The 21,576-nt window shown below is 51.4% G+C and overlaps 1 protein-coding gene across 1 annotated transcript in view; it reads left to right on the forward strand.

Annotated features, from left to right (window-relative positions):
* Arhgap8 (Rho GTPase activating protein 8) overlaps window positions 1–20,722 on the forward strand; it is a 46,664-nt gene extending 25,942 nt beyond the window's left edge. The window contains exons 5-12 of the mRNA XM_028788723.1: window positions 1,077–1,163; window positions 5,967–6,065; window positions 6,632–6,742; window positions 14,615–14,688; window positions 15,250–15,327; window positions 16,076–16,204; window positions 18,548–18,651; window positions 20,292–20,722. Coding sequence (XP_028644556.1) covers window positions 1,077–1,163; window positions 5,967–6,065; window positions 6,632–6,742; window positions 14,615–14,688; window positions 15,250–15,327; window positions 16,076–16,204; window positions 18,548–18,651; window positions 20,292–20,588 — 979 coding nt within the window. The 3' untranslated portion in view covers window positions 20,589–20,722. The remainder of the gene's footprint in view (window positions 1–1,076; window positions 1,164–5,966; window positions 6,066–6,631; window positions 6,743–14,614; window positions 14,689–15,249; window positions 15,328–16,075; window positions 16,205–18,547; window positions 18,652–20,291) is intronic.
* Window positions 20,723–21,576: the final 854 nt, after the last annotated feature.

Genomic DNA, 21,576 nt, shown 5'->3' on the forward strand with positions numbered 1-21,576 from the left:
CTCCTCTCCTCTCCTCTCCTCTCCTCTCCTCTCCTCTCCTCTCCTCTCCTCTCCTGTCGCTTGACTTGGTGTGTCATTTAGTGGTATACGATATGTAAGGAATAAGTCAGTGAAGGAAAAGCAAAGAACAGACTCAGTTCAACTTCAAAATGACAAGAGCAGACCTTGCTGGTCTGAGCTTGCTAGTCTGAGATGTTAGTGTTCTCGTGCCTTGTGGCTTGGAACCAAGGGTACAGGAAAACACTGTACAGGATCTGAGAGTCAGCTTTTGCTTCTGATGAGAGCTCTGGGCAGGTTTAATAGCTTCCATTCTGAAAATGCCAACTAGGCCTTCCTGGTTTAGGGCTGTGCTCCATGCCCTTGTTCACTCATCTTCTGCACCTGTGAGAATATCCTGAGCCACGGGCTCTACCTCACTCACGTGCAGTGTAAACGATGCAGTGAGCAGGTCAAGGCAGAGGGGTCAGAGCGCTCATGTGTGTGTGTGTGTGTGTGTGTGTGTGTGTGTGTGTGTGTGTGTGTATGTGTGTGTGTGTGTGCACTCGTGCACGCGTGCTCAAGCCAGAGGTCAATCTCAACTGTCATTCCTTCTTAGGCACCATCTGCCCTGTTTGTTGAGACAGTCTATCATTTGTTTAGAACTTGCCCAGTAGGCTGGCCAGTCACGGATCCTCCTGTCTCTGCCTCCCCAGCACTGAGACCACATCTGCCACCACACCCCAGCTTTTCTTACGTGGGTTCTGGGGTTCCCCAGGCACTTTTCCAGCTGAGCCATCTCCCCATCTCCTTCTCTTTCTGGTTTTCTTTCACAGTAGTGTATCCCTGGCTGACCTGGCACTCTTTACATAGATCAAGCTGGCCTCGAACTCACAGAGCTCCACCTGGTTCTGCCTCTCAAATCCTGGGATTAAAGGCGTGTTTCCTTCAACTCAGTTCCTTCCGGGTTTTAATCCACGTCCTTTAGTTGAGCTTGCTGAGAAATGAATTTTCTGAGGTTCGGGCCTGCTATGCGGTCACTCAGTGTGGAGTGTGGTGGAGTTCGGGGACTTGAAATCACCTCACCTGTCCCTCCTCAGGTACAAGAAGAACCTGAAGGCACTGTATGTTGTGCATCCCACGAGCCTCATCAAAGCACTGTGGAGCATCTTCAAGCCCCTCATCAGGTGAGCACGCACCCCATGGACCCTCACGACACCATTTCTGGGGTGCACCTCTGTCAGAGGGCTCCACGCAGGTCTGCCTCTGAGGCATCTATAGGATATCATGGGGGGGGGGTCACATGACTGCCTAGGCCGTGTACTGAGGCTCTCTGAGGTTGTGGACAGGAATGCTGCCCCATGATGCTGATGTTACAGCTAGTATTTTAACTACACCGTGACCTGAATACCCACTTTCTACATCTGTATCTCGGTTCCCAAGGTCACTGTCCAGTTCACAAAGCCCAGGAAGGGCTCCAGTTCACACATCAGGGTAACTGTAAATGCAGAGGCTGGGACCCAGGCACATGGGCTCTCACTCTTGGGGAATGACCGGGGACAGCCTGTCCCCTGCAGCTGGGTATGATATAGTGAGGAAGCCATGCTCAGTGCCCAGGTGTTCTCGTAGAGTTGATCCTGGGGGTGTGAACACTCCACAACAGGCCTCAGTGACTCGGTCTCCACCCACTCTGGGTACAGACAGATCACCCTGTGAGGCGCTGTCTCTATCGTCTGCTGGTATAAACTGTGTGACTCACCCATGGCCATGTTTCAGATTTCCTCTCTGGAGCAGACAAAGGCACAGACTTTTTCTGGAAGCTCAGGATGGGTACACCAAGCCATAGGTTAGCCTTTTACTCCCTGTATTTGAGCAAACAGCCCAGAAACATGGGAACTTCTGTCAGCTCTTTCCAAGTCAGGACTCTTTCTCACTGGACAGTGATTTCTCTGACAGTATCTGGAAAAGCCCCAGGGGACAGTAAGACCTGGCTCTGCTGAGAACCCAGGGATGTCTTCATTTCCTCCCCATTTAGCCATAAGCATCAGGCACAAACTGCACCCAGCCACACATGGTGTGTGGATGAGTTTCATCACGAAAGCCCAGTATCTGCACAGGGCAGGTTGGGACACTCAGGTGAGGGAACACATTCAGAGAGGAAGTGGCAGCATCCTTCCTGGTCAACCAGGAGGACTCAGGAGGGTTTTCAGGAGGAGCATTCTAGTGCAGGGAGGGCACACACATAATGAGTGGACACCCTTTGCTGGACATGGCCCTCGAAACCTTTTGCTGCCTCCTCCCCCATCATGTCTCCCTGACCCCTCTCATTTGCTGATACCTACCTACAGCGGCTCAGAAGTCCACAGCCAAGAGGGACATTCATGTTGTGCCCTGTGTGTAGGTAAGAAAGCAGGACAGAGACAGGGCTGGACATCACATCCTTTCTCCCCATTCCCCTCTGACGTCAGCAGCCCAGCCCACCAAGTACATGGAAATCTCCCATCCTCCTGCATCCCTGCCTCCCACCTGCCTCCTTGAGGGTTCAGCTGTGTGTCTTACCATGCAAAGTTCTCAAGTCTCCATCACTCAGACACAGCCACACTGTTGGTAATCAAACCCCTCTTCACTGGACAACGAGTGACCCTAAAGGTCATTCGGGTCCCAGAACCTGCAAATCTGTCATGGTCCACAGCACAGGGGTTATGCAAATGAGATTAAGTTGACGACAGAAGACAGCTTGGAATGTTGTCCCCGGCTCTCCGGCTCTCGGGCTCTCAATGGGGTCCTTAGTGAAGAGCCTTTCCCAGCACCATCAGGAAAGAAGCTCAAAGGTGCTGCACCGCTGGCTTTGAGGATGGAAGCAGGAGTCCCACCTCAAGAGTCACAGGCACCTTTAAGAACTAAAGGAATTAAGGGGGCCACAGCCCTGCTTGCCCATGGTCTTTCCCACTGACCTGGACCCCATGGTGAGGATGCTGGTGCCATTTTAAGCTGTTTCTTTTGCCCTGGGTCCCTGACAGCTGCCTGGGGACCACCCATCTATATCCTAGGACCCCAGAACCCCACTAGTACATGCTCTTGAATGTCTGCCTGAATTGATCCCTGTGTTTACACCAGACATTCCTATTTGGTGTGTATGTTTGTTTGCATGTACTCAAGTACACACACACACACACACACACACACACACACTCCATCAGTGGCTCCTGGAAAGTGCTGCTCCCCGTCTCACCTTCAGCCCCATCCCACACTGCAGCTGGCCTACAGCTCAATGTACCTCCCCACAGCCCTCGTGTTCTACGGAACGTGGCATGCACCACCGGGCCTGCTTTACTCTAGAATGTCTTTAACTCTCCTTTTGGGATTGAACCATCTCTTCACCTTTTGTTATACATACCGAACCATCTTTCTTAGGCAGCCATGCCCTCTCTACTTCTAAATGGGAGGTGGGGTGGGGGGGATGTCAGTGCTCAGAGAGGCCATACAGCTTCCACAGTTGTTCCAGGGAAATGTTAGTGATTCCCCCCAAAACAGACAGGAGCCAATCTGATGCAACTCACAGCAGGACCTTTATTCTATTCCAGCTAGCTCAGCCCCCCACCCACCACCATACCACTGTCACACAGGATGGTTTTGGTGGTGGAGGAGCCCCGAATGTCTATCAGGACAAGGCTTTATAGTAAGCAGCAAGCAGGGAGTACTTGTGCAAACATCTAATTGGAAAGCCACTGTGACCTTTAACATGATTGGCTGGTGCTGGGAGTCATATCATAAACTTAATTTCCGCTCCCTTCTGCATTGGTGGTCCTTAGGTAAGGGGTGGGCTTGTGACCTGGGGGTGCAGGTTTGTTGGAGGAATGACCTAGAGACACTGTTGAGGGTGTAACCTGGAAACGCTGGTCTTGTTGAGAATTAGCCTAGAGATTGGAGCTAGGCTCAGGTTTTGTTGGGGGGCAACTTGGAGACTAATGCTAGGTACCAGCCTGTTAGTTTACCTGAGTTCAAACTTAGGTCAGGTTCTCTAAAATGCAGCCTGAACTTAAAAGATTTGACCTCTCAACACAGCTTGTGAAGGACTCTGGACTGGGATCTAACAACAGAATGAAACCAGAACACAGGATGAAGTGTGTACTCCCGCAGACTTGAGTTGGATCCTGAATTATTGTCCTGACTCAGTCTCTTCCGGCAGCTGCGGGTGTGGCACAAATTTTGTCTCATGTCTGTGTTGGAATTCCTGACTGAGTTGCCCAAGCCTCACCCCCCAGCAGGGTAACAGCCCAGACGGGTCATGGCTACTTACCCGCACTAATCCTAGGGTCCAGTGGTGCCTGGCTTACAGAACTCATTTGGCAGCTACAGAGAGAAAGGTCGTGTGTGGCTTGGGAGTGACATGGGAGGTTCCCAGAGTGCTGAAGCAGATGTCACTGTCTAGAAAGTTCCACAAGACAGCTAAGTTCTTAGTAGGCTCAGTGGGCTCTTCCTGTCCACACAAAACAAACAAACAAAAACATTAATAGCACTCCATACCCCAGAGGAAACTTTAATGTCCCCAGAGCAGAGGCCAAATTGTCCCCGAGTTGTCTGTTAACTGAATGGATAGGAGGTGAGGAGATCCCACAAGACCTGTCCCATCCCCTTCCTCAGGGCCCAGGGCCTACGTTCTTCCACAGCTGAGGTTCCCTGACAGCACCCTTGCAATCCGTGAAAGCTACCTTGCTTGTGGCTGGAACCTGGACTCTACATCTGATCCACTCTTGTCCACAAGAGGGAGCCAGTGTACAGGCCTTGACCTCCCTTAGGGTGTGGGAAGTGGTTAGGCTGGAGCTGCCATTGGACCCAGAATTCTACTCGGCTCACATGGGTGTCCCATCTATCAGATACCTGTGGTCTTGTTTTGTTTGGGCAGCGGTAAGTTGGATAATCTTAATTTCACATTATCTACAGTGTAGAGAACACACAGGTTGTTCTAACTGCAGCAAAGTCTGGCTTTGCCTTTTCTGCAAAATTCTGCAGAATGGCCCAAGTTCAGAGTCTTTATCAGTGGGACCCAGGCCTTGGCAGGCCAAGTGCCTTGTCCAGGATCCCAGGGAGAGAACAGAAAGGCTGGTAGAGGCTGTTCTGTCTCCCCGTGACCTTCTGAGACACCCCTGGACAGTCTCCCAAGGTCCCTGTCCTTTGGTCTCTCAGGGAGAGGAGATGGCCCAACACAAAATCATCACTCACCTCAGACTATAGTGACTCCAGACTTGCAGGCTCAGCCCACTGGTCCTCTGAGCTGGCACGTAGTTATGGTCAATATCAAGGTCAACCTGGCAGTATAGAGAATCCCATGGGAGAGGGGCCTCTGGGCATGTCTGTGAGGGGTTGTCCTATTAATTGAAGTGGGAAGACTTGCACTCTATGGGCGGGACCATTCCCCAGGCAGCAGATCCTGGCTTGTATAAAGGGAGAGGGGAACTGAGCAGTAGCATACATGTGCACATTCTCTGCTGACCTGGACATAAGGTGACCCGCTGCTTCGAGCGACTCCTACCTTGACGTCACTGCCATGATGGAGTGTGGCTTGAACTTTGAGCTGAAATAAGCCTTTCTCCATTAAGTTGTCTTTGTCTGAGTATTTTATCACAGCGACAGAAAAAGAAACTAAGACACATACATCCACTCCACATAGAAAGGAGCCCCTGTGCTGTGTTCTGTGTAAAGTCACAGCCAATTCAAAGTGGAGACATAATTAGTTTATACAGGTGAGCTTTTAGGGCCTTTGCTGTATTCTGGGTCTCAGTGCAGTGCCTTGTCTTTTGTTTGTTTGTTGGGGGCGGGGGTGTGTGTGGTTCAAGACGAGGTTTGTCTGTGTAACAGTCTGACTGTCTTGGAACTCTGTAGAGCAGGCTGGCCTTGAACTTACAGAGAACCACCTGCCCCTGCCTTCTGAGTGCTAGGATTAAAGACATGTCACTCAGTGTTTTATTCTCTTGCTTCTCCTTCCTCAGTCACAAGTTTGGGAAAAAAGTCACCTACTGCAGCAACCTGCGTGAGCTCCGTGAACATCTTCAGTGCGACCAGCTGCTCATCCCCCCAGAAGTAGTGCGGTGAGGGTCCGCCCCCCTCCCCCAGCCCCTCACTCCCCCGCATGGCTCTGGGGTCTAGTATCCATGCACATGAGGGAGAGCAAGCCACGAAGGCTGCATATAGTGCAAGTACAAACTGATTAAAAACACATCCAGGCACGGGTTTGCCTTTCTGCTTCTGAGCCGGATATGAAAGGGGTTCCCTGGTGTGCCGGTGAGCCGTGTGTGGAATGAAATGTTCCAGGAGTGGCAGGCGCAGGGGCTCGGGAAGACAGCTAGCAGCGTTCCATTCAGCTCCTGATGAATGCCTCACTGAGTGTCTGGCAAGCCGGAACGCAGGGTCAATGAGCAGAGACACCCTGGCTTCAGGCGTTGGGTGCCAGGCAGGATGAGGCTCCCGAGCCTTGTCTTCACGTCTCTCTGAGGATGCAGCACCCTGCCCAGGATGCCTGAAACTTACAGAGATAGGACATGTGGGTTTCCTATCGATGCTGGTGGGGCTTAGTCTCCACATAGCACTTGGAGATGACTTCCATGGCTAAAAGACTGTCCCTCTGTGAGGTGACACTCTCCTGTTGTGTCCATAGGTATGACGAGAAGCTGCAAAACCTGCACAAAGGCCAGCCACCCCCGCCCACCAAGACACCACCACCTCGGCCGCCCCTGCCCACCCAGCAGTTTGGTGTCAGCCTGCAATAGTAAGTGAAGGATAGATACTCTGTTCTCCTGAGCAGTGGGAACCCTCTCTGTGCAGGGAGGCTGGCCCAGGCCTCTGCCTCCTGCCTACAGGAGCGATAAAGGGTCAAGCCCCCTCTGAGGCTGAGTGCCTGCTGCTCCACGTGTGCCTAAGCAGAGAACAAGAGCTTCTTGGTCACCCTTCAGGTCTGGCTCCCTGCTCTTCGGGCCTCTCCCGTCATCTTCCAAGTGAGACATGCTCATGGGACTTTGATCTTTGGTGGGTCTGTCATTTCCTACCTGCTTACTAGGTCAGCTTCATTCCTGTGCATCTTGGGCCCCTCCTCCAGAAGCCTTTCCCCGTACCCCATCACACAGCACCCCCAGCTACCCCCAATCCAAGTTCCTACGTGCTTCAGCCTCTGGGTCATGAGTTTGTCCCTCCTTGGGGGTCTCATGCCCAGGTAGCAGACCTGGCCAACTTAAATCCAAGGCAGTGTTTTATCCTAAAGCAGCTGAAGCCACCAGGGCTCCCACAGCACACTGAGGAAGAGCTGGGTACTTAATCACCTTGTGTTAGAAACTTACGTGAGGTTTGATATTCACTTAAAGCTCTAGCCACCTTAAGGGTCCATGAGGAGCTGGGAACCCTGGGAAGAGTTTAAGGGAAATCTGTTGGGGATTTAAGTTTGTCCATGTCCTTCCTGGGCTACCAGGACAGGATTCCTCATGTCCTCATGTGGGCTCTGGGATAAGACCCATCCAAATGCTCTCACAGTCTGCAGTGTGTGTGTAGAAAACAAAATATGCCCAGTGGATGTCACATCCTAACCCCCAGTACTTGTGACTGCAACTGGCTTGCAGGAAGAACTTTGCAGACGTGAGCAGTATCTTGAGATGGGGGCTATCTGGTACACCTTGGTGAGCCCAGGTTAGCCCCTTAGGGTTGTATAAGCAAGAGTCTGTAAAGCTGCAAAAATAAGGAGTATATCCTGGAGCCTTCAGGTACCAGCCCCACACCCATTCTAGACTTATGCTGTAAGGTAATTGTTTTAAGCTAAATAGTCATCACAGCCATCAGGAAGCAGGTCAAGGTGGTGAGGAGGCTGTTGCATGGTTCTGTACCTGTCAGCTAGGGAGGTGAGATAAAGCGGTGTTGAAAACAGAAAACAAGAATAGCGTGCAGATTCATACATTGTGTGTGTGCCTGAGCATTGTGATTGGGAACCTGTTGGTGACTGTCATTGGTCTTGCAGCTCTACTGTGTGGCTGAGTTTGGAGGGGAGACTTGGTTTTTATTTTATGTGTGTGGGTGTTTTGCCTGTATGTGTGTCTGTGCCCCATGTATGAGCCTGTTTCCCACAGAGGCCAGAAGAGCATCAGATCGCCCGTAACCAGAGTTATACAGATGGCTGTGAGATGCCATGTAGGTGCTGGGAATCAAACCTGTGTCCTCTACAAGAATAGACGTGCTTGTAACTGCTGAGCCATCTCTCCAGCCCCTGAGAGGGGACTACTTTTGTTCACCTCCGATGGGAGAGATTGACAGGCTAAGGAGGGGGTTCTGCCCAAGTCTAGTCTCCAGAGTGCATTGATGGATTCATTCATGGGAGCATAGGTGACTCAGGCAGCTACATCACTGAGAAGCCCCACACCCCAGCATTCCTGGACCCCCTTGTGGATTTGCAGACAGCTAGCTCCAAGAGGCTCCCCTTCCTAGCAGTAGCTCACTGGTTTATATAACCTCATACAAGCCTCCTGTGTCTTGTAAGTTTCTGGTGAGTGTCATGAGCCTTGTGAATTTCCCTCCTCCCTCTCCCCTTTCCTCCCCGCTCCAGGAGGAGATGTGTCTTTATGAAGCAAACAGCTGCACAACCAGGCCACCTGGGACACTTTTGGTGACTTGAGCATTTGCAGGATATGTTGACACAGAGTTGTCAGTGGACAGGAGGCTGCTGGGACTGTCACATGACTAGAGTTATTTCTGTTCCAGGGCCAGTTACTGATTTTAACAAACAAGGGGAGCTGGGGTGCAGCTGGGTGGTAGAGCAATTGCTTGCCTAGTACGTGTTACCACTGCGGCCACTCCAACACCACACAGGAAAATCCACTTCATTATCTCTTTAGGGAAGAGCAAGCAACATCAGATGCCTTTGAGTACATTCCGGGCACGCCACTTTAAGACATAATCTGTGTGATTGCTTCTTTAAATTAATATTTTATGCTGTCTCATTGCCAATGACTATAATAAAATGGCAATAAACGTATTAAATAAAGCACCAGATATGTAATTTGTTTGGACTGTGAATGAATGGAAGACATTAAAATTCATAACCAAAGCCTATGCGCCAATGTTAATTTGCTGATTTAAGTTCACGACAGAAAGCCATCCGTTGGAATGAGCCGCTTAAGCCAACAGAGGAAGGCAAAGTCAGGGAGTCAGAGATCTCCTGGCTCAGCCAGGGCTGGGAGGCACTTGCTTAGCATATGCAAAGCCCTGGGTACCATCCCAGCACTGCAGAAATAAAGGGGCTTGCTTGCCATCCTCAGGGAGGGAGAGAGGGAAGGTGTGAGTCTCCTCTGAGAGCCTGCGGATCTGGGAAAAGAGGATGAGGTGGGCCAAGCTCTCCAGGTTTGAGAAGTCTGGGCTACTGACTTTACACCTCTCAGTTTCTTTCTCTATGTCTAGGGGTGAGCTACTAACCCTGCCCAAGAGCCTTGTGACCATGGGCCTTGCCACAGAGCATGCAGAATATGTACCTTCACTAGCCCCTCCTCCAGGGAGCCTTCCCTGATGGCTCCACACAAACTAGGATGTGTGAGCCTCCTCCTCCCTGACACCACCCCCGCTTCCTCTACCTGCCCCTCAGAGTGGGATTTAGTGTCCAGATGCAGGACTGACCTACATGTGCATCTAGGAACGGTCCAGGCCTGGAATATTGGGTAAGCCTTCCCTTTTCTAAGTGTGCAGTGCTGCGTGAGTTAGGCTTATCACATCCATGGGCAACTGCTACCATTGTCTCCTCCCAGAACATTCCGACCCCATCTGTGGCCCTTCTTGCCTCACAAGCCCCTCACAGACACGAGCCCACTTTCCATCTCCAGATTCTAGACATTTCAAGTAACTGGAACCACGCCACACGTAGCTGCTTTTAGCTGGATCTGCCTGGAGTCATTTTGGGGCTCATACTAGATTCTGTTTTGTTCTCTAGCAGTTACTGAACATGTTGCTTGTTTCTACCTATTCCTTATTGTGTATAATGGTGGTCTGAAGATTTACATGCAAGATTGTGAGTTTCTGAGTTTTCTGTTCTCTTGAGTCTACAGCTAGAGGGCGAATCACCTGCTTCCCCAGTGTGGGGATTATAAGCACATTCACCTGCCTGGCTTTTTATGCGGTTCCAGGGCTTAAACTCCAGGCCTGTGTGCTTGCTTGTACATCGGGCTTTACCTGTGCACCATCCTCCAAGCCCTGCGTCATGCTTTGTTGATATCCCGAGAGTATCTGACCTGCTGCCTTGTGACTGACCTAGTGGTGGGAAGTGGGCTGCCCTGGACCCTGGTTCTGTGCTGTGTGTGTTGGCCTAACTTACCGAGTCTGCAGGCTGTGGTACAAGCATCCCTGGAAGCCAGTGTGTTAGATGGAACTGCTCTTCCCGGCAGGGCAGTGAGGCATAGCAAGAGGCTTATGGGTCACAGGCTCCAACCACATGAGTAGACCTGGACATTCTCTCTAGTGAGTTCCTTCTGGTGAAGCATATAGGTAGGAAACCCCTTATGCTTTTTCCTCTAGTGTGCTCTGTCCCCTTCTGTCACATTATGATATGTAAGAAGTCTTGGCCAGGAGCCCAACAGATGTAGGGACCCCTGCACTTGAATGTCCTGTCGCTGGAACTATAAGAAAGAACTGTATTTTATTTATAAATGGTACAGTGTCAGGGATTTTGTTATAATGACAGAATAAGAAATAGGCTCTCTACCTCAGTTGAGTTTCAAGACAATTATGAAGCCTTTTTTTTTTTTTTTTCGAGACAAGGTTTCTCTGTGTAGCTCTGGCTGTCCTGGATCTCACTCTGTAGACCAGGCTGGCCTCGAACTCAGAAATTCACCTGCCTCTGCCTCCCAAGTGCTGGAATTAAAGGCGTGCACCACCACTGCCCGGCATATGAAGCCATTTCTAATTGCCCATCCAGAGAGGGCTGACTCCGCAGATATGAAACCCCACATTTCTGAGCCCTGCTGTCCTGTAAGTTCCCAGCTCTCTCACTGACTACAGATGCCCCAACTCAAAAAAACAAGCTGTAGTCTGTGCCTTTTGTGCATATGCTTTTAATCCCAAAACCCAGGAGGCAAAGGCAGATGGAACTCTGTGAGTTCAAGGCCAGCCTACTCTACATAGTGAGTTTAAGGACAGCCATGGCTATGTAGAGAGGCCCTGCTTCAAAAAAAAATGTGTGTGTGTACTATATATTATAATATATATCATATATACATTGTGTGTATATGTGAGAGTTTGTAGTACCCTTGGGACCTAGTAAAGGGCATCAGACCCCACCCCCAGAGTTAGAGTTACAAACAGCTGTGAGCTGTGAGTTCAGTTAGGAGCTGAACTCACCTCCTCTAAGTAGGAGAGTGTGTACTATTAACCCCTGAGCCACCTCTTAGCCTGACTTCAACCCTGCATGTACCCACATCAGGCAGTGTGACTTATTGTAAACCAGTTCAACTCTGAGTTTCAGTTTCTCCTCGATAAAAATGGGGATGAAATATTGCTGCCACCAGACTCTCAAAGACACATGAGGCATAGCAGCGACCACCAATCCGTCGGCACTGTCCAGCTGCCTTGGCATCTGGGACCTCCCTGGCTGACCCTGTGGCCAAGGGGCTTTGTGGGCACTGTGGCCGTTCCTCCTCGTCTTGGGGATTGGACAACCATTTCAGAGGTCTGGCGTAGGCTCGAGAGACAATGACTGTCTTGGAGGGCTGGAGAAGCTAGCGCCCTGGGACAGACCCAGACACTCACACTGCCTGCAAACAGCCAACCACTTTCATTGCACTGACTCACTCCCCTCCCCACCCCACACTTCCCCGTTTGTGCATTCATCACACGCAAGGCATGCAAAAGTAGGAAAAGCCTGCTCTGACTGATGCCAAGCCCTTCTCCCAGGGGACAGGTGTAGTTCATGAGCCGATCCTCCCCAGTGCCTTCCGGGCAGATGGCTGGACATTGCTGTCTCCCAGGCCGCTTAGGAGGGTGCCCTTGGCCCTTCAGCTCAGGGGATGGATTTAATGTGCCCCAAGCATCTTTACAAAGACCTGACCCTGCCCAGTGCCATTGAGGTGCTCAGGAGGGACTTGGCGGAACATTCCCCCATTGCCCTGGGCATACCCGCCCAGGCAGGAAGTGAGTGGGCCCATCTGCTCTCCTGCCTGGGATAATTGTTATTCTTAGCACTGACTTTACAAGTCCATGGAACAAGCCTCTCTCTGGGTCACCAAGTAAAGGCTTGGGACTTTGGGGTATTTACAGAGACTCAGAACTGGGGGTGCCCTGTGTTTAGCAGCGACTTCTGGTCAGGTCCCTGGTTGCTGTGAACCCTGACAGATAGAGGTAGAGCACTGCTCCTTAGATCCACAGACTAGTGGACCCAAGACTGGAAATTTTTCTCCCCTAATGGAGCCTGGGTTTTCTCCGCCGACAGAGGAGGTGGGGTTGAATGGTCCCAAAGGCTCTGCCCACCCGAAGGTCTGCTTTAAAGTGCAGCAGAGCACCAGGCGAAGTCTTTAGCGGCTCAGCCTTGTCCCACATGTTGAGCAGGACTCTCCAGGAATGATGGCCAGCCTGCTCTTTTCTGTGCAACCCGGACAGTCACCTCAGGTTGCCGGGTCCACTTGTTTCCCTCTGCCATGGGCCATTTGTGTTCTGCTTGGGGACACCACTCAGTCCTGGCATGAGAAGGATTTCTATTACTGATACCATTGCCTTCCTGATTAACAATACCCCTGCATCCCCAGAGGATCTGTCAGCACCCCGCCTTTCCAAAACTGGGAGACTGGGGCTCAGGAGGGTACGGGACTGTCTGGCAAGAGCACAGTTCTGGGGAAGGCTGGCACGGGCCATCAGGCTCCCTAGAAAGCAGCGGTGTGGCTCCTGCTGTCCTGTTCCTCCCTCCCCAGGGATACCGCCTCCTTGCTGACAGCTGGCAACTAGGAAGTTGACGTGGGACAGACTAGGAGGGTCCTATCCATCCCTGGGCCTCTCCAGAGGCAGGGCCAGCCGCATGGTGACTGTTCAGGGTCCTATGTGTGTTTCTCTTTAGCAGAGAGAAAGATCTCTGAGGAACCAAACCACGAACAGGGTCAGGATGCATGGAGACCATTGCTTCTGTGACATGAGCATTGAATGTCGAACTGAACCAAGTGTTTAAGGTCTGTCCCTAACATCCCAGGACAGCCCGCATGGGGACAGAGTAGGTTTTGCTGACTGTTTGCACAGTAACAGGATTACCTTGGAGGACGTTACATGTGTGTCACCCTGACGATTCCCCAGCCAGGCCTGGAGACAGGTCTCCTATCACACCCACTTAACAGAAGGGGAAATGGGGACTCAGGAGGTCAGTGCTGGGTTTGGCTGGTAGAACCAGGGTCGCCACGTACAATCCATTTTGGCTCTGCTGTCAATTGAGCAAGTCAGGTAACCAATCTGTACCTCAGTTTCCCCATCCAAGTTCCAGTCAGCCTAAAGAATTCATCTCACTTTCATGAAACAGAGTAGGTGCTTTCTGTATTTATACCTGTCCTGGTATCCAGTGTCGCAACCCACCTTCCTCTTCAGGGGACCCTGAAGGCCTTCCCTGCAGTTTTTGGGCCTAGCCTCACAAGCAGCAACTCTGTATCAGTCAGCTGTAGCTGGTGATGCCGTGTAACAAGTAGTCTCACTCCGAGCATGTTATAGCAATAGGCTTCTTTCCTGGGTTCCATGTAGTATGTGGAGCAGCTGGGGTTCAGCTCAAATTTGTGTGTCTTATTATTTTTGACATGCAGACCAGAGGAGCGGCCCCCACCTGGGACATCTGTTATCCCTGGGGCAAGGGGGTGGGGCAGGAGCAAGTATAGTCCAGTCAGGGGGTCACACAAAACATGTGTATTGTGTCTGTTTATGTCCCACAGTAGCTTGTGTGGGCCAGCCTATGAACAGTGCACAGAGAGGCAACTGCCCTGCAAGTGACGGTGACACAGAGACACTTATCCTAAGACACTGCTACTCCCTCCTCTGAGGTCCCCAGGCAGCACTAGATGCTGAGGATTCAGACTCTGCATCGAGTCCTTCTGTCTGTCTGCTGTCGCTATATCTCAGGGCCCATGTTTTTATCAAGTACTTCTGCTTCGTTTTATTTTTTTTGAGACAGGGTCTCTGTAGTCTTGGCTGTCCTGGAACTCACTATGTAGGCCAGGATCTGCCTGCCTCTGCCTCTCAAGTGCTGGGATTAAAGGCATGTGTCACCAGGCCCAGCAAGTACTTTTTAAGATTAAATGAGCACCTAGTCTAGTCTACTGGGTCTATACTCACAGTTAGATATTTATCTATCTTCTTGACTGTAATACTTTTTTGTCTGGCAAGCTCCTACTCATCCCTCAAAACCCTGCCTTGAAGTAGACTCCAGCATTCCCCCACACCATATTCTGCGTGGAGTTCCGGTACTCTGTTGTCCTTCCAAAGTTTGGACACTCATGGCTGCTTCATGGAGGCTGAAGCTGTGTCTCTCCATGGAGACTCCTTGATGTTGTATCTTCTCTGGAATGAGGAATCTGAGAGCCTTCCCCTGGCCATGCCCGCCATCAAGGTCTGGAATGAATAAACCATTAATAAGAATGGATACATTCTTCTCCCTCAGCCTCAGAGACAAAAATCAAGGTGAACTCATCCCTCCTGTGCTGCGTTGGACAGTGACATATCTGAGAGAAAAAGGTAAGGAGGTGCCTCTGGCTGGGACACTCAAAGGGACTTCATTTCAGCTCCTGAACACACCAAAAGTATATGGGTGTATATGCCCTGTGGCTTGGAAGGCAGAAAAAAGCATTGCAGGTGCAAAGGCCCTGTGGTCACCTGGGTATGGGTGCATGAGTATGGGTCTATGGGAAAGCTAGGGAGGAGAAGCAGGAGTTACTAAAAGGCTGCCCAGTGTCCCCATGTGCTGTTCTTGGGCCCAACTTCCTCTCCTGGCTGTGAAGTCAGCAGGGGCCTGCCGGGAAGGCAGCCAACTGGTGATGTTGGGTAGAAGAAAGGCTGAGTATTTTCTCCAGGCTGAGTATTTTCACAAAGCTGTTAGGAGGCAGAGGCAACTGGTCACAGGCCTGTGTGTTTCTGCACACCCTTCTCTTAGAGCAAGAGGGAGGGACTGGAGTTGGGACATCAGATGGAAAAGCCTGACCCGTCACCACAGGAGGTTGATGCCACAGACAGGGGAGTCAGAACCTTGAAAAGCCCAGAGTGCAGGGAGCTGTGGTGTTCAGTCTCTTCTTCCTGTAGGACTGCGCACTGAGGGCCTGTTCCGGAGATCAGCCAGCGCCGAGACTGTCCGCCAGGTGCAGCGGCTCTATGATCAAGGTGATGCCCCAGGCCCCTACCTCCTGTCAGAGTCCCAATTGCCATCCCCCTAGTCCTTGGGTGTAACTCAATACCAACCTAACCCCAGAAACAGGTCTGGGTGGGGCTGCTGCCCAGGAACCCTAACCACTGCAGAAGGAAGGGTCCTGTGTCTAGACTCCAGCCTGCTAGGCCAGGTACTGCCCCAGTTCTCACTGCCTACACGCCTTCTCCACTGACTCCAGGTAGCCACATGGTTCGAACTAACACTGCAAAGTAGAGACATCAATCATCTTAGGGTTCTCCGAGGCAGGCCCCACCCTGCAAGCAGAGAGCTGACATCTGAGCTGGGAGCACCCCCAAAATAACACTAAGCAAGCAGCTGTCTTGCTCCCAGGGGCACTTGCTCTTTAGCTCTGCTTGAGTCAAGCACCCCCTTCCTGTGACCGCATGCCCGGTCATCAAACAGTAGCTCCCTGCCAAGTGGTCCAGAGTCCTGTGTGTGCAGCCCCAGAGCCAAGGCCCTGACCTTGGAGTTCAAACCTCCATACGAGGCAAAACCACAGGGAACCCTAGCTGACTCCGTGGGCACCCTAAAAGAGGGATACGATAGCAATGAGAGGGAAGATGGTGGGGAAAAGCACCCCAAAATCCAGGTGGCGACTGTGGCATCTCAGGGGCACGTGGCTGTGGCCTATACCTCCTCCTCAAGTTGCTGAGCCATGGGCTGAGTGAGGTGTTTAATCACCACATCCTGTCCTGTGTTCAGGGAAGCCTGTGAACTTTGATGAGTACGGAGACATGCACCTCCCAGCCGTGATCCTCAAGACATTTCTTCGAGAGCTGCCCCAGCCGCTACTGACCTTCCAAGCCTACGAGCAGATTCTCGGGATCACCAGTATGTACCCGCTTGAACCCTAGCCTCAGCGTGTCCCTGGTTACAGTCCTGGGTCAGCCTTGGTTTCGGCTGAGGCAGTGTCCACCCAACCTTGGTCCCTGTGGGTCAGCAGAGAGGAGCATGGACCCACCCCTCTATTCATTCAGTGAGGCTGTAGGCTTAGCCATGGTGTCTGTGGAGTGGAGGAGGGGAACCCTACCTTGTCTGGTGGTCCTACCCTGGTGGCTGCATGTCTCCTTCAAGTGAAGTGTGCAGGCCCTTCCTGGGAGCCCTGTGGAAGACACGAGCTTCTTGAAGGCTGTAGTCTCCGCAGAGGCTGGTGAGCTCTCTCCGGGGTATTTAGGAGAGTCATCGCACCAGTCTGGAGCTGACCATGCCTCAAGCTGTGGCTTTTCCAGTTGCCAGTTAGTTGTGTGACTTGGGGCAAGTCATGCAGCTCCTCTGAGCTCACTTCTCTCACGTGCGTTCTCCGGGGCTCAGTGGATGGAGCGTTTGCCTGGATCCCACCCCCAGCACCAAATAAAGTAGGCATGGGGCTATGGAGACCTAACTCCAGTACTTGGAAGGTAGAGGTAGGAAGTTCAGGTCATCATTGGCTCAAAACAAGTGACACCATGCTCAGCTGGCTGCTGTCAGAATCAGTGTCCTGGCATTCGGCTGCTCTGCCTGCTTCCTGGGGAGGGTTTCAAAGAGACCACCATGATCGCCAAGGTGCTCTGCATCCCTCCCATGTCCTCTCTGTGACTGTCATTCTAAAAAGAGGAGCCTGACGCTGTATCATCTGCAGTCCAGGGCTGGCGGCCCCTTCTTTCCCTGGAAATGTGAATCCTAGGCAACTCCTTGTCCACTGAGATTACTGAAGCAACCAGCTCGGTTCCTCGAGACAACGGCTTTTATTAAAAAGCCCTCCAGCTTTTCATAGACAGGAATCCTGTGTCCTGCCAGGAACATTCATACAGTTCCAGGGTCTTCTGGTCACTGCACGGGCTCAGTGGAAGGACAGCGTGATGTGTCAGAGGCTGGGGACTCAGGAACAAGGTCACATGCACACCACTGTGTTCACCCACATCTCAGGGAGCTGTGTAAATACTTTTTATGGGTGTTTTGTTTTTTGTTTTTGTTTGTTTTTTGGTTTTGTGTGTGTGTGTGTGTGTGTGTGTGTGTGTGTGTGTTGTTTTGTTTTGCTTTTAAGACAGGGTTTCTCTGTGTAGCCCTGGCTGTCCTGGAACTCATTCTGTAGATCAGGCTGGCCTTAAATTCAGTGATCCATCTGCCTTCCTCTGCCTCCCAAGTGCTGGGATTAAAGGCGTGTGCCACCACCTGGCTCCTGGGTGATTTTAAAAATCAAGTTGTTTCAGCTGGAACCACTGAGCAATTTGCCCTGTTTCTTTTTAAAAATTGGTCTCAGAAATGGTCTCACTATGGAGTTCAGGCTGACCTTGAACTCATAATCCTTCTGCCTCAGCTTCCAAGTGCTGGGATCACAGGCTTCTGCAATCACACTTGACTTTAGTTTTTACTCCAAGGCTATAGCTCAAATGGAGGCTCTGAGGATGTAATTAGTTGGTACGGTGTCTGCCTAGCAAGCACAGAGCTCCCGACTCCATCCCCAGCACTGCATAAACCAGGCAGCGAGGCATCCGTCTGTAATCCCATCACTTGGGAAATGGAAGCGGGAGGCTTAGAAGTTCAAGGGTATCCTTAGCTACATAGTAAGTTTGAGGTCAGTATGGGCATGGGAGAATCTGTCTCAAAACTCAAATGGAGGACAACCGAGGGAACTGAGAGTCTATGTGTGAAACAGTTACATCCAGTCCTCCACGTCCACACTGAAAGTGGGTTTTTTCCCAGGCACAGCACAGTGGTCTATGTACACTGAGAATCACAGATAGGTGCCTTTGTCTTAGAGGAGGCCAGAGAGTAAACGCTGAGCCTTCCCCAGCCATGGCAGCTGCTGGCTCCATCCTTGTAACCCATAAGCAGCCCTAGGCAATGTGTCAACACACAGCCATGGTTGTGTTCAAGGAAAATATTACTGAGAGCTGGCATGGTGGTGTACGCTTCTAAAGCCAGCACTTGGGAGATAGAGAGAACAAACAAAAAGAGAGAAACTTGCTGGGCCAGATGTGAACTGCTGCCTGTGTGTAGATTACTGGCCCCGGACTAGTCGTTTGCTGTTTGCTGAGTGACTCACTGCCCTGCTTCCCAGCAGGCCGCAATTTCTGTAGCCATCACATAGAGGAGGAAGGAGCCAGGCAGAAGTACTAGGGTCTGAGCAGAGTCACATGGCCAGGCTGTCCTTGGAACTGTGCTACCCCGGCCAGCAGCCTCATATCATTGCAGGTGTGGAGAGCAGCCTGCGGGTGACCCACTGCCGCCTGATCCTGCGGAGCCTCCCAGAACACAACTATGCCGTCCTCCGCTACCTCATGGGCTTCCTGCATGAGGTAAGTGCAGCTAGCCGCCTCCCAGGAGAAGGCAGGCCAGCCCCAAGCTGGGCCTGGGGACCTCTTGACAGCAGTCCCTGCATAGACTGGTCCTGTTTGCCTCAGGTCCAAAGTCACAGCCAACTCTACTCTTTATTGCTAAAGGACTTCCCTCAAGGCCCAGCCAGGCTCCTCTGAGAAGCCCGACAGTCTGATGCAATGCCCAGGGATGAGAGCCAGGAGGGACAGAGGGGCTAGTGTGTTGTATGATGTCACATTCTTGGTTTTCCATATGTGGTGTATATGTGTGTACATGTTCATGTGTGTGTGCATGGATAAACATGTGTGAGTATACATGTGGAGGTCAAAGGTCAATATCAGAGGTCTTCCTCATTTTTTTTGGTGACAAAGACTCTAACAGACTTGGAGTACACTTATTCAGTCAGCCATTATCAGCTGGTCAGTTAGCAGTGAGCTGGGATCTACCTGTCTTTACACTCCCGTACCCCAGTGCCCAGATTAAAGCTGTGTACCACCATGCTCTTTTTTTTTTTTTTTTTTTGTGGCTGCTGGGAATTGAACCCAGGCCCTGTGGCACATAGTTTAGTTACTGAGCCATCTCCCCAACGGCCTTCTACTGTACCCCCACATTCACAAGCATTTCTGTCTCTCGCTGTTGTCTGGTTACTTTACACACAAGCAGGGATGCACACAGCCCCTCTTACTGGAGAAGGAATTCTCTGTGAGCTGGTCTTGTTCCCATGCAAGGACTCAGCAGCAGGCCTTCTTTGCCCTCAGGGCTCAGTTTCCTTATCTAGAAAGTGGGGAGTACTGAATCCTACCTATCCGGGTGGCTGTGTCAGCCAGGAGGATGGGAGCCCCCAACGTAGAAAGCGCTTTTCTCTCACAGGACCTGAGCTCAATTCCCCAACCACATCACAGAAGCCAGAGGGTGTCTGCTTTAGATCTTCAGTGCTGGGTACCCCACCTCAACCCAGCCTGCTAAGTGGAGGAGTTGCTGATGGGGTGCTCTGGCTATCCTAGATGGTGGAATCAGAGGGTCCCCACAGAATCAAGGCCAGAACCTTTTATAGATGGGAAAACTGAGAAACTGAGAACCCAAGTGGAGGCGTGGCCACACAGAATTCTGATACTGGCTGAAGCCTCCATTCCAGAATTCTTATATTTACTTGTCTGTTTATTATTTGTGTGTGTGAGAGCACTCATGTATGTCTATGCATGTGTACACATGCTACAGCACGCACACACAGAGGTCAGAATATAGCTTGCAGGGAGCAGGTTCTCTCGGGCCACAGATTGGTGGGTCCCTCAGATTGCTCGACTCTGCAGAAGTTACCATTACCCACTAAGCATTCTCAATGATTCTATTGGTTTTTGTGATGGGGTCTCTCACTGACCTGACACTGTGCTTGGATTATTCTGGGGTTCAAACTCAAGCTGGTGTGGCAAGCGCTTGATAACCAGTGCCATCTCCCCAGTTCACCTGGCCCCCTCCAGAACTCTTTCCACCACACTGGACCCCCAGGGGTATGGATGGAACCATCCAGAGCTCTCTCTACACACCACTCTCCCTAGGAGGTGAGGGTGGAGTCCAGACTGCCAATTCCCCGGGGGTTCATTTCTTGGGTTTCCTCTTCCAGGTATCTCTGGAGAGCATTTCAAACAAGATGAACAGCTCTAACCTGGCGTGTGTGTTTGGGCTGAACTTGATCTGGCCGTCTCAGGGGGTGGCTTCCCTGAGTGCCCTGGTACCTCTGAACTTGTTCACAGAACTGCTGATAGAGTACTGTGACAAAGTCTTCAGTGCCCAGGAACCCCCTGGGGAGCACACCCGGGACACTGTGGAAATGCAACAGGCTGGCCCTGTTCCCAAAGAATCCACGAAGACAGGTACTCCCCGGGCCTCACCATACCTGTCACGCCTCCGTATCCCCTGACTAGCTGGAGACACCTCAAGATGGAGATTGGAATTGCCCCCTTCCAATCTATGCATCTGTATACCTGTTTGTCTTATGAGCTTACTGTCTTTAAGAAGATACAGGAATTAAATGAACCCAGAACTTTCTAGTAAGGATTTTGTGCTTCTGATTGTTGGGTCCATCACATATGTCTGAAATGACATGCATGCATGAGGGTAACACTTCCGAACCATAACTAAAGGGAAATGTGGATTTGTTGGCATGGGGCCTGGAGCAGTCACTGTTGGCTGCGGTGCTATGTGACAGGCCACCCAACGCAGTGACTCACACAGCTGTAGACTGGCCACATTCCCTAGGTTACCTGACAGTTCAAGGGTCCTTGGGAACACACATGACCGGGGCTGGGCTGGCTATCATCTGGGGAAATTCAGCTGTCTGGCCAATTACTCCTATCCTCCAGCAGGGGGCATGGTGTCTTGGGCTGAGGTGCCACACAAGGTTTGTATGATCTCTGAGATCATGGGACAGCAATGCTCAGGTCCTGGTGGAGAAGGATGTCCACCGCCAAGCCTGTTGGCCACAGGGAAAAGACGAGCATTGTTGACACTTCCAAACAGGAGTGGAACTGTTATTTGGCATCCAGCCTGTCAGAGGCCTCCAGGTTTCTTGGCTTCAGACAGACTGTCCCCTCAGGGTTGTAGAATGGGCCCTTGACATCATCAAATACAATGCAGCAAAGTCCCCTACAGAAAGTTCCATACGTTATTCTGATTGGACAAAGCTTTGGTCACGTGCCCATCCTGGACCAATCACTGTGGCCAGAGGATGCACCACAGGGCATCCTTGTGATCCTTGGATCACAGGCTTCCTCCCGGAATCGGGGTCATTCACAACTAACAGCCACCACTGGGATGGCCGGGTGCCAGCTGCCTTCACACTCTGTTGCAGACAGAAGGGGATGGATGCTGAGGACAAAAGCCCACCCTAGATAGTTGTTATCAGTTCC

This window comes from Grammomys surdaster, unplaced genomic scaffold (genome assembly GCF_004785775.1).
Source record: "Grammomys surdaster isolate TR1022 unplaced genomic scaffold, NIH_TR_1.0 125767, whole genome shotgun sequence".
In the NCBI taxonomy this organism is placed as follows: domain Eukaryota; kingdom Metazoa; phylum Chordata; class Mammalia; order Rodentia; family Muridae; genus Grammomys; species Grammomys surdaster.